The 13265-nt window shown below is 32.8% G+C and overlaps 2 protein-coding genes across 2 annotated transcripts; both read left to right on the forward strand.

Annotated features, from left to right (window-relative positions):
• Positions 1–350: 350 nt before the first annotated feature.
• LOC117339874 lies at positions 351–4978 on the forward strand. The gene is made up of 4 exons (XM_033901586.1): positions 351–734; positions 998–1460; positions 3083–3262; positions 3667–4978. The coding sequence occupies exons 1-4, from the start codon at positions 351–353 to the stop codon at positions 3864–3866; spliced, it is 1227 nt and encodes a 408-aa protein (XP_033757477.1). The 3' UTR covers positions 3867–4978.
• A 2103-nt stretch (positions 4979–7081) lies between these two features.
• LOC117339875 lies at positions 7082–12138 on the forward strand. Its single transcript, XM_033901587.1, has 5 exons — positions 7082–7315; positions 7712–7986; positions 8475–8979; positions 9957–10136; positions 10636–12138. The coding sequence occupies exons 1-5, from the start codon at positions 7201–7203 to the stop codon at positions 10833–10835; spliced, it is 1275 nt and encodes a 424-aa protein (XP_033757478.1). The 5' UTR covers positions 7082–7200; the 3' UTR covers positions 10836–12138.
• Positions 12139–13265: the final 1127 nt, after the last annotated feature.

Consider the following 13265-nt stretch of genomic DNA (forward strand, 5'->3'; position numbering starts at 1 on the left):
GGTATGTAAACCTAGCCTAAATCCACAGGAACTTATAATAATTGTACAACTTCACTTGATGTCCTGTGAAGAAAATATGACAAATGATCTTTGCTATGATGCCATGCATTGAACTGACATCGTTAATATGACACTAAATGACCGTTTATATTCCGGATTGACTTACAGAAGGATGCTACTCGCACTGGTTGGATTCCTTGGATTTTTTTCTTCCTCATTATATGAGGCGAAGGCTCTTAATGGTAAGCATATTATACTGGAAACCAAATTTTGATTAATATAGGGAAATATTTTACATAAGACGTTGTAATGATATATATTACATAATTTAAAGCGTCACCACTCCTGAAATGCACTTGTCTGACCTCACTCTCAGACTAGTACTATATCTTTATAGTTTGGAGACCCCAAACACAGTATCGTATTCATTTCTACATTTTAAATTGATGCATCATGTATCTTTAGATCCTTGGAGACGCATTCGTGCCAAACGAGCGAATCCTCCCTACGCCACATCTTCTACGCCAGATTTTGATTTCATGTTATCACATTCCAAGCCTATGCTATGTCCGTCAACATCACCTGGAGTCCAAAGAAAAATGACTCTTACAAATGAACAGCTGTTGGAACTTCTGCACGCGAATGGCGGTACATTCAACCCCAATCTCATGGCGGCAGCGCGAGCAGCTGCGGACGAGTTCCCAAATAGGATATTGCTTACACAATACACAGAGGTATATATATATATATATTATACTTTTTATGATTGTAGCTTCATTGAAATTTAATATTGAAAAGATGGTTAAGACTGGATTTAATGTTTTTACTTTTCTTGTTCTCGTCAGTCAATTTTTTTGACGTCATGATGTTCACATAAAACAATGACGTACTTCACACGGACGTCAACAAAAACTAGTACTCGTTTTTTATACCTTAATAATTCGTTGTAATTAAATAATAAAAAAGAACGGTAACAAAAGCTGTCCTGTTTTTTTAGGATCTCCATGAAGAAAGAACATTTGATTTTGATCCTGTCGCAGACAACGAAATTACCAAACAGACCTTGATTGAAGACTTAAATAAATGGTCGTCGTTAAAAGGACTAATATCCTATGGAACATTGCCTAAAACCTCTGTGTTCCCAGGGCAACCAACGTCAAAACCAGTGGACGCCATAAGTTCTTCAACAACACCGGATTTACTTGAAAGACTTCAACCGGAATCCTTATTAAGTACACACGGTAGTCAACCACAAAGTGCATTAATTGATCACACATTGAAGTCGAAACTGGAAATAATGCAGAAAAAGATAGAGGAATTGCTGAATGGAAATACAATCAGATCCGAAGGCTTGATGGATCTCATGAACAGTTTAAATATCAGCACTCATCCGAGCATATTACAACAGATAATTCCTGGTTCTAGTTTTGGACCACACAGGGTGATACGGAGCGCAGACGGTACGTTATTTCAATTGCATTTCATTCAGATTTCAGAAATTTCAGGGATTTGTTTTTATCATTCCAATCAACTTTGCAATGCAATAAAAAGAATTCTGTACATTTTAAAGGTAATTGTATTAAAACCTGTTGATACTTAACCTTCACATATGAAATGCAAATATATGATTTACAGATTTGTGAAAAAACATGAAAAAATAGTATGTCACTTATTCCAGGAATAATCTGGAATATTTACAAAATGTAAGGAATTAAAGCTGATGTTACGTTAAAATAATTTTATTATATTGTGGGAGATATATCTGTGTTGCTTATATTCTCTCTCAGAGTAAACCCTGAACTCAAATATTTGGCAAATGCTGATTCAAACACATTAAAACACTTGTTTTAGTTAAAAAGAATTACAAATAAGACACAAACGATATTAGCTTCTTCTAGACAGATTGAGGGCTAGATACAGTAGAGCCAAATAAATTAAACTAACCATACAGTTGTTTGTCCTTCAAAGACTCCATAGTGTTAAAGTTTTGATGATAGGTGCCGATCTAAAACTTGAAATAGATAAAGATAAATGCCAAAATCTAATTCAAATTCTGGCGATGTAGTCGGTTTTCAAGACCAAACGTGAAGACAAATTTTCCTAGAGTTCATTATTCCCTTTTGTGTCTCTGATACACAATGCATTAATGTTATTTTTGTTCTCAACTAATATTAGTTTCCTAGACAAAAGTTACTTTAATATTTTTGCATTTAAAGTACTACATCTTTGATAAAGGGTAGTTACAGTATAGTCAATTGAAACAAGAATAGGCTGTTTTATATTTTATGAAGTTTAAGAAGTTAAATTATTTACGCTATTACTACACTTCAACCACTTTCAGTCGATTATTGTTACATTTCAGTTAGATATATTTCTATACCATTGGTATCATTTATGCGATACAAGTTTTCGGTGCAGTAGAATTTTTAAAATGTCCATGCGTCTATTTTGATTAAACATCAGGTATAAATGGTCTTCATTTACTATGTCAATATAGGGATTGAATTGATTTATTTTCATTTTCACGGCGGCTATGAATAGCAGCAGCTATCTACAAATCCCGTGGTGCGCGTTAGCCATAAATAATGAAAAAAAAATCCATTAAATTCATATACATGGTATTTCCATTAGGATGCTAAAAAAAAACAAAGTACAGCCATTTTTTTCATCTTTTGATAACTATGTACGAAAAGATGCCAAACTAATGGAACAGCTGGTGACCCCGCCTATGCACCATCGTTTACCGTGTCCCTCTGTTCCGCACATTCCAGTCGTTCTTTTTTTTTCTTTTTATTCATAACAAAACGTCAAATAACATCGAATACAATAATTCATGTTAAATCAGAATTATTTTATATGAATAGATAGCAAAGAAAACACAATTTACGGAAATGGAACGGGGACTAATTTTCATGCGTATTGATATTTAACTGTTCTATCTAATGTGCAGAAAATCAGCACGTGGAACGATGTTTTCATACTGTATTCATAGTGTTTTCATGGTCAAATAGTTGTTGTTTTCACTTGGTATGTTCATACAAAGAATCAACACTCTGAATGTAAATTTATATTTATGTTACAGGTTCCTCGACCCATATACAATATTGTCGTTACAAAGGCAATGCTACGACTGACGGTTTTCTACATATGTGTGATGAGTGTGCGGCCACCACTACACTATCGTCTGACAAGTTCCCACCGTACCTAAACGAAATTGTCTGCGGACCAACTGACCGAACATGTATGACCGTTCGTGGCACACGTAAGTCATGTTCTTAAATATACCGTTATCATAAATTCATTTAAATATTTTTACCTAGTTCTGTATGCCCATTGTGCAAATGTACGCTCATTTACTCGTTACTCGATGTCGTTTCTTTTCTGTCCGAAAGTTTCAAATAATGTTACAATATTTTCTGTCTAAAAAGGATTATATCATTAATTAAATCATTTTTTTCAAATAGTTTAACCATTTAATTATGAAGCAATATTTAAAAGTATGTGTGTCAGAAAATCGATTTCAACAAAACCAGCGAACGTTTGTGTTATTCAAGACTTTATAACAGGTTCATATAGTAGTTAATTTTGTTTTTGTATGATTCATGTGAATTCTACATAAATTATTAATCAATAATTATATTAAGTTTAGATATCTGTTTTTTCCAGCTCATGGTGCCTGTAAACAAAGCTTTGTATACGTCAACATGTTAAGGAGACGGCCTGGAGGATGCCGCATGATAATACAAAATGGCCAACAAGTTTTAATAAACGCATGGGAGTTGTATACCCAGAAAATCCGGTCAGGGTGCGAATGTTTCATAAATAAACAGTCTCTTTTCGCAAAATACATCGGACCTATCGGCTAGGAATATTGGTCACAGTTTAAACCATCTGTGTAGTTCTGAATTTGTAACACGTGATATTTGTTGGTTGATGTCAAGACAATCAAAGTTTTCCATGGGAGTAAACAATGATATATGATGTGTGAATTGCTTAATTCTTTGATGATAATGACTGACGATATCTTGGCACTGGCAGCCGAACGTATGCTTTTCATCACACTTTTTACCTGACCAAACGCTTGAGTGTTTAAGTCCTCACGTCCAACTGGGTAACATTATTTATATTTACATGTTCATGTACCTATTTCGTGTTGAATGCTTGAAACAACTGCATTGCTTTGTTTTAGCAGATTATACGAACAGCTGTTATTCTTTGACTTTTTGTGACAAAAGCTCTAAAGCTAAAAATTATTCATTTTATTCAGCCATTCAAATAAACATGTCCATTTCAAGTCATCACAGATTTTATTTTAATTTTTTTATGACAGTGCCATTACATCAGGTACGTCACTCTACCAAATATAGTTAGCAACAAAAAATGTGGCCTTACCATGATATAAGCCTAATATTTTTGTAAGTTTTTTTTTTTATATGCGATAAAAATCATATAACTTCAAATAACGAATTTTTTATGATAGATTATTTCTTAATTAAATCATTCCCAGTTCGAAGCATGATTAATCGAACTACTAGTAACACATTTCCATAAACTTTAATTCTTCTTTTAGTAATAGTTTGATATCTACCAGCTGAAATATGGCATTATGAAATACAGCGAGTGTACTTCACGTCAACAAAACATATGTTTGGTGATTCAAGACTATATCGTTCGCCTAAGACTTAAGTGTACATTCCTGGTCACTGGTCATATGTCTGACGAGGTTGACTGTCACAAAAACTCCACGTCCAAATTAACACTGGTTGTGATATATACCATAGCTTATTCAATGTTAAGTAAATTGTGTACAGCTTTTTCATCATCTGCTATCATTCATTTTTATTTCATTTCCATCAAGGTTTAATATTAAATGTCATTGATTTGAATATTTTACGTATTCAATGTGTGATCACATTTACTATAGTACATTCATGTATGTATATACTGTTAATCATTTTATTTAAATGTATACATTATCTTTGCGGACTATGATTTTATATTTATTAAAGGGTATTCCTTCGTTTGAATTAAGTGTATGTCACCAAAATGAAACTTAATGGGAAATATGTATTTTTCCCAAGTAGTAAACGTTATCATCTTTAAATCAATACAGCAGTTTTACTCTCAATGGAAACTAAAGTGCTTCAAATATAAGATCATAAAAATTCTCAATTCGACCTGAAGTATAACTAATTACCACAAAGGCAGACTTTATTTTTGTACAAAAGTCATTTTTCTGTACATTTCGGCGTTACTTTCATTACTGGTAGTCACAGAAACTCATGTAATACTAATTCAGGCAAAGATTTTATCAATAGAAATTTTGCGCGTTTCTGATGTCCGAACGAAGGAATGCCCCTTTAAAGTGTTCCCGGTTTTCAATATGCATAGACGTTATAAGTAGAATAAACATGCATAAAAATATCCGAATTCGTGAATAAGTCTCATCTCAAATAAAATGATATATAGAAATGTATTTGTCAGTGATGTATCTCGAATCTCATATCTTATATATTTTCAGAAATTCTTTATGCGATGTGGATCTACTTATAACAAATACAGTTTGCAGATATCTTGTACATTTTAGGTAGGGTTTAACATAAATTCCTGCTTTTGTCATCTGTTAGCTGAGGTTTATAGCATATGTCAGACAGAAAAATAATGCTGAATTAGTATATGGTTTACAAGACACAGTCACCTGCAATGTTTACAAAATTAATGATAGCTGAATAACTGAGGTTATGTAGTTGCGATGAAATTTGTTTGTAAACTAATACATTTATTTACATTGTTGTGTTTCCCTGAATAAATTATAAAAATTATAACATGGTTGTTTATTGATGCACACCTTCACAAGCGCTGTTTCTTAACCTTGTGTTTTTCAAACAAATTCAAACCAAAATGCCATAAATAGAACATTCATAAATTAGGACAGACATAATGAGCTTTAGTTAACTAAAGCTCATTATGTCTGTCCTAATTTACATAGCACTTTCATGCAATCATATAAATTTCAAGTGCTACATAATTTATTGATGGTCATCTTGAAATATTTTTGCTGTAGGGAATAGAATTGCAGTCAATGAATATGTGGTCATGGATGAATTCTCATCTGTTATACTATCTCGTAACATGAACTTATTAGAAGTCAATCTAGGTTTAGAGTTTTACCGCAGACTTTAATAATTACAATGGATGGTAAAAATAAACTGACTATACAGCAGTTTCCTTCTTCTAGGACATTTCAGAGATGCTAATTAAGAGCCAAAAGTTTAGAAATAATGAAGATGCAGTCATAACAGCTAAGATAGGTCTGACCAAATGTTAAAATATAAAAAAAAATGAGTTACCTTTACCCCATTATTCAAGCAGTTCTTTATATTCCGAATATTGTTTATTTATCGTTTTTACATTTTTGTTTTTATCATAACGCTTAAAGGATGATTATTTGAAAATACGTAATGCATACATATAAATACACTACATGTATATATCTTTGTAGTCAGATTAAAATTTCAATGTAAGTGTGATATAGTTTATTTCATAAAAAAAATAATTGCTTGTTATGCGATGAGAACAGACATGAGTGCCCTTTAACGACTTGATAGTTAGTTTGTACACGTAGACACTTTTGTATGTCACACAAATACACATATTTGTGTGGATGGTGGCGTGGCGTGATCCGTAATGATCTAGCTTCATACCACAACCCTGACCGCCTGGTCAAAGTGTTTACCACAAGTTTAGTCTGCTTCGAATGAAACTTTTATTGGTAACTACACAGCTTTGATAAGATATAGACTGAATCTATCGTCGATTGCACAACTTCGGTTGTGAAATGAGAATTATTTTCTAGTTTAGAAAATATATATTAATTACCATTGATTTATATAGATAGTTTCATCTTTTTTTTTAGATTCTAACCAAACTAGGTAGGATTAAAACTTAGGGGCTAGGTTTGAAAGATTCAAAATCAATAGCCTTAACATAAATGTTATCGGCCTGGTATAAACTACCCTTCGCCCTACCACATGGGACCTTACTTAACTCCAGATATCTTTCATTCGACCGTTCTGCTCTCAGTGGGGGAGGTGGTATGTAAACCTAGCCTAAATCCTCAGGAGAGATAGAACTTTACTCGATGTCCTGTAAGGAAATTACCTTTGCTATGATGCCCTGCATTGAACTCACATCGTTAATATGACACTAAATGACCGTTTATATTCTGGATTGACTTACAGAAGGATGCTACTCGCACTGGTTGGATTACTTGGCTTTTTGTCTTATTCATTATGTGAGGCGAAGGCTCTTAATGGTAAGCATACCATACTGCAAATTAGATATTGAGCAGTGTATGTAAGGAAATTTGTCACATAAAACATTATAACCATATGTATCACAGTTAGTTAAAATATACTTGTCTATATAACAAAGCATTTACCTTCTTGCCAGAGTCCTATTATAATATGTCTCACCGAAATTGTTCAAAGGGAACACCTTATACAAATAACAAAACATGAAACATAAAAAAGTATTAGCCTTTGGCGAGGAAATAGCCTCTCTTCACTTCTCAAATAACCATCTTGGACGTTCCAATGTTTACAATTTTGCTTATCCTTACAGTTTGGAGAACGAAAAGACAGTATCGTATCGATTTTTACGCTTCAGAATGTTCATTTCTACGTTTAACATTGGTGCATTATATCTTTAGATCCTTGGAGACGCATTCGTGCCAAACGAGCCAATCCTCCTTACGCCACACCAGCCGCTCCCCCGCCGGATTTTGATTTCATGTTATCACATTCCATGCCTATGCTATGCCCGTCAACTTCACTTGGAGTCCCAAGAAAAATGACGCTTACAAATGAACAGATGTTGGAACTTCTGCACGCCAATGGCGGCACATTCAACCCTAATCTCATGGCGGCAGCGCGAGCAGCAGCGGACGAGTTTCCAAATAGGATATTGCTTACACAATACACAGAGGTATATATATATATATATTATACTTTTCGTGATTGTAGCTACATCGAAAATTAAATACATAAAAGAGGATTAAGGCTTGATTTGCTCTTGTTTTCTTGAGTTGTTCTTGTTCTCTTCAGTCAATTTAATAAGAACAGTTAATTCTTGTGACGTCATGATGTTCACATGAATCAATGACGTCATTCAAAAAACAGCAACAGAAACTAGTAGTATTGATCTGTTATACCTTTATAACTAGTTGTAAATGAATAATACAAAGAGAATCACATTACTTATCTTGATATAATCTGAATAATCATCACTGAGCGAAATACACAGCGAATCAATCTTAACATTAATGGTACTTCCTTTCAAGTGTCTTCGTATCTAGTGTTCATATTATGCCCTCATACTGTATTTTGAGTTTTTAATATATTTTCTTTTTAATGTTGATATTCTCTGTTGTTTTGTTTCGCATATTGTAACAAAAGAAAAAAAATGTTTTTCAGGATGTCCAGGACGACAGAACATTCGATTTTGATCCTGTCACAGACAACGAAATCACCAAACAGACCTTGATTGGAGACTTAAATAAATGGTCATCGTTAAGAGAACAAGTATCAAATGGAACATTCCCCACAACATCGGTGTTCCAAATATCAAATGGAACATTGCCAAAATCGTCTGTGTTTCCAAGGCAACCAACATCCAACCCAGTCGACGACACAAGTAATTCTTCAACAACACCGGATTTTCTTGGAAGACTTCAACAGGAATCCTTAATAAGTACACACGGTCGTCAACTACAAAGTGCAATAAATGATCAAATACTGAAGTCGAAATTAGAGTTGATGCAGAAAAAGATAGAGGAATTGCTGCATGGAAATACAATCAGATCCGAACGTTTGATGGATCTTATGAACAGTTTAAATATCAGTACTCATCCGAGCATATTACAACAGATAAATCCTGGTTCTAGCTTTGGACCACACAGGGTGATACGGAGCGCAGACGGTACGTTATTCTTATTGCTTTTCAGATTTTTAGGGATTTGTTTATATTATTCTATTAATACTTTATAAATACTTTCATATGTATAAAATATGTATAAAAGGCCAACATACATGTATGATACATATTTATAAACAAACGTCAAAAATGTATTATGTCTCTTATTCTAGTAACAATCAGGATTATTTACAAAATGTATAAAATTGGGCTGGTTTAATGTTGAAATAATTCAGCTATATTGTGTCACATATTTATCATTGCTTATTTACCCTCTGGAAGTATACTTATTCAAACACATTTGAACATGTACACACGACAGTCAAAAAGATTGTACAAAGAACACAAACGGTATTAACACTTTCCATACAAATCATAAGCTGATTATATGTTGATGATGGGAGGCGACTAAAAACTCGAAATAGATCAAATAAATCTGGCGATAAAGTCACTTTTGAAGAGCAAACGTGAAGACAAACCTACCTGAAATTCACCATTCCCTTTTACGTCTCTAAAATACGATATATTTATGTTCTTTTAGTTCTCAACCAAAGTAAACAAAATATTGTCCAAGACAAAAGTTACTTTAATGTTTTTGCACGTAAAGGTGCTACAGCTCTGATAAAGGGTAGTTATGTTCAAATGAAACAAGAAAAATCTGTTGTAGACTTCATGCAATACCAAAACACTTTTACTACACGTCAAGAGATTTATCGTCCCTTTTAATCTTTTAAATTTAAGGTAAATAAAGCACAAATTGCACCCAGATGTTCTATTGTACTCCGCCATTACTTTTCGTGTGTAACTTCAGGTTGATTATTGTTGTATTATATATGTCTATACCAGTGGTGCCATTTTATAACTTTTATATAAATTTCGGTGCTGAAGAATCTTTGAAAGGTTTACGCGTCTCTTTTGATTAATTATCAGGTATAAATTACCTACATTAATTATGTTAACATTATTACATTACATTATTACAGGTTCATCGACCCAAATACAATATTGTCGTTACAAAGGCAATGCTACGACTGACGGTTTTCTACATATGTGTGATGAGTGTGCGGCCACCACTACACTATCGTCTGACAAGTTCCCACCGTACCTAAACGAAATTGTCTGCGGACAAACTGACCGAACGTGTCTGACAGTTCGTGGCACACGTAAGTCATGTTCTTTAATACATCGGTGTGTCTTCAATTCATTTAATGTATTTGTTTGATTCTTCATATCCAGAGGTGTTTTTTCTTTCTTTTAAATGCTCATTTCAGTTTTACATTTATTTAGCTCTTAAAAGTCATGACGTCATTATGCATAGGCACGCTCATTTGTTATTCGATATCGTTTTTTCGTAAGTTTCGAATAATATTACAGTAATAATTATTTCCTATTGTGACCATATCATTGTTTAAATAATTGTGTTTTTAGCACTTTAACTATCTAATCATAATGCGATCAAACATTTAAATACATCGAACTGTTAAAGATTTACTCAAGTGAGCGTTTGTGTTTCAGAAATTCGATTTAAACAAAATCAAAGTGCATCTGTGGTATTCAAGCTTTTAAAGAAATGATCGTTTAACATCTGTATTATACGTGTTAATTCACCATTATAAATTAATTAATTAACAATTATAGTAGATTTACATATTTATTTTCCAGCTCATGGTGCCTGTAAACAAAGCTTTGTATACGTCAACATGTTAAGGAGACGGCCTGGAGGATGCCGTATGATGATACAAAATGGCCAACAAGTTTTAATAGACGCATGGGAGGTGTATACCCAGAAAATCCGGTCAGGGTGCGAATGTTTCATAAATAAACGGTCTCTTTTCGCAAAATATATCGGACCTATCGGCTAGAAATATTGGTCACAGTTTAAACTAATTGTGCTTTTCTGAATTTGTAACACGTGAAATTTGTTGACTGGAGTCATGACAATGTGGTTCACCGAAGTAAACAATTATATATGATGTGTGAATTGTTAAATTCCTTGGTGATAAGATCTGAAGATAATTTGGCACTGGCAGCCAATCGCACGCCTTTCATCACACTTTCGACCTAATCAAACGTTTGAGGATTTATATCCTCACGTTCAACTGAGAAACATTATTTCTATTGGCATGTTCATGTACTTATTTCGTGTTGAATGCTAAAAGTCACAGCATTGCTTTCTTTTAACAAAATTGTATAAACAGCTGTGATTTCGTTTTGACAATAGCTGAAAAGTCACTAAAGATTTTATTCTGTTTCATGACAGTGCCACTACACCAGGCGCGTCACTGTACCTAATTGTAGCTGGCAACAATTGTGACGAAGCCATGGTATATGCTAAATGTTTCTTCTTGTTGGTTGTTTTACTTTGATAATCGATAAAAAAAACATATAACTTGAAATAGCGCCCAATGTGTACATTACTGCTTACTGGTCATATGTCGGATGAAGGTGGCAGAGTAGCCACCGAAACGGCACGCTCAAATGAACGAATCTAATCAGAAATGATAAATGAATTGCGTAAAGCGTTTTTATCATCTGCTACCATTCATATTTCCTCCAAGGTTTAATATTAAATGTCATCGTATTTAATGAGTGATCACATTAAATATTATATGAATATACTGTATTTTTTTTTTATTTTAGTGTGTACAATATCTTTGTGGACTAGGTTTATTAAATTGCTCCCGGTTTTCATTATTTATAGTCATTATCAAGCGAGCAAACATCCGTAAAAATAAAGTCTCTTCAATCTACCTTAAAGTAAATTTCCAATTAAATAAAGTGATATGCAGTACTATTATTTTTTTTTTTTTTTTTTTTTTTGTCATTGTTGTATCTCGAATCTCATATCTATATATTGTCAGAATTTCTGTATGCGATTTGGATCTAATTTCTAACACTTACAGTTCTCAATCTTGTACGATTGATTTGAGGTAGACTTAACCATACATTCCTGCTTTTTTTCATCTGTTAGCTGTCTTTTATAGCATGCGCCAAACAGATAAATAATGCTTAATTAATAGATGGTTTACTAGACAAAGTCTCTGCAACGTTTACAAAATAAATAGTAGCTAAATAAATAAGGTTAAATAATTGCGATGAAATTTGTTTGTAAACTAGTACAATTATTTACATTGTTGTGTTTTCCTGAATAAATTATCAATATGATAACATGGTTTATTTATTCATGCACATCCTTATATTCATACATAACTTCACAAGCGCCGGGTTTTTGTTTTGTTTTGGGTTTTTTTCACAAGAAAAAGGTTCAAGCCTAAATACTTCGATTCGAACTATATATAATTATATCTTTATTCAGTTAACTAAGGTCCATTATGCTGTCCTAGTTTACTGGTTTACACATTTTCATACAGACATAAAAATAAAAAGTGACTCATATTCACTGATTGCCATCTTGAAATATTTTATTGTTGTTTTAAGACTGGAATTCCAATCAGGATAAATTAAAATGATGAATGAATTCTATCAAAAATTAGCGTACAATATAAAATTAGTAGTAGTCACATGAGCTCATTTGAATTTTACCGTAGAGGTTACTAGCGAGAAAGGATTATAAAAATAGAAGTAAAAAAAGTCAAGATAGGCCTGACTAAAATGTTCAACTATACAAAGAGATTCCTTATTACTTGAATATTGTATATTGATGGTTTACGAAATAACAAAGGAAGTGTCCTGTCGCCACTATTTCTGAGAATTTAAACATGGCATAGTAGGATACGCATTGGCTAACCAGCAGGACTTAAAGTCCACCAGGAGGGCTTACCACTCGGCAATCTCAAAGGACAGGACACGCAAGAAACATTTTTTCTTCTGTTTTTTCAATTAATTTTTTCAATTTTTTTTTTCAATTTTTTTTTTATTTATCTATTTTTCTACTGAGGATAGCTACACATATTAATGAAGTAAATGAATCTCGAGGAATAGAGATAGTGAATATGGAAGAATCATGTAGATGATTATTGTGTTTATTGTCGTATATGTGTATACAATCTTAATATATATTTTCTGTGTTTACTTTCGATGGATATGCTGTAAACATAAATCATTTTTTTACAAAATATTAGATAACTTTCGTACTCGGATTATTTGCCTATTTTGTCTTGAATTGAAAAATTTAAGAAAGAAATCAAGATTTTTTTTCTTCTTTTACAAAACAGAAATTCGTTTTATGTTACCTTTAAATGTTATTAATGCCATGATGATAGACACTTTTGTAAAAGGTTGTATGGAAAACATATTTTTAAGCGAGTTTTAAATATTATCGTAGATATACA

Source organism: Pecten maximus, chromosome 12, assembly GCF_902652985.1.
Source record: "Pecten maximus chromosome 12, xPecMax1.1, whole genome shotgun sequence".
NCBI lineage: Eukaryota > Metazoa > Mollusca > Bivalvia > Pectinida > Pectinidae > Pecten > Pecten maximus.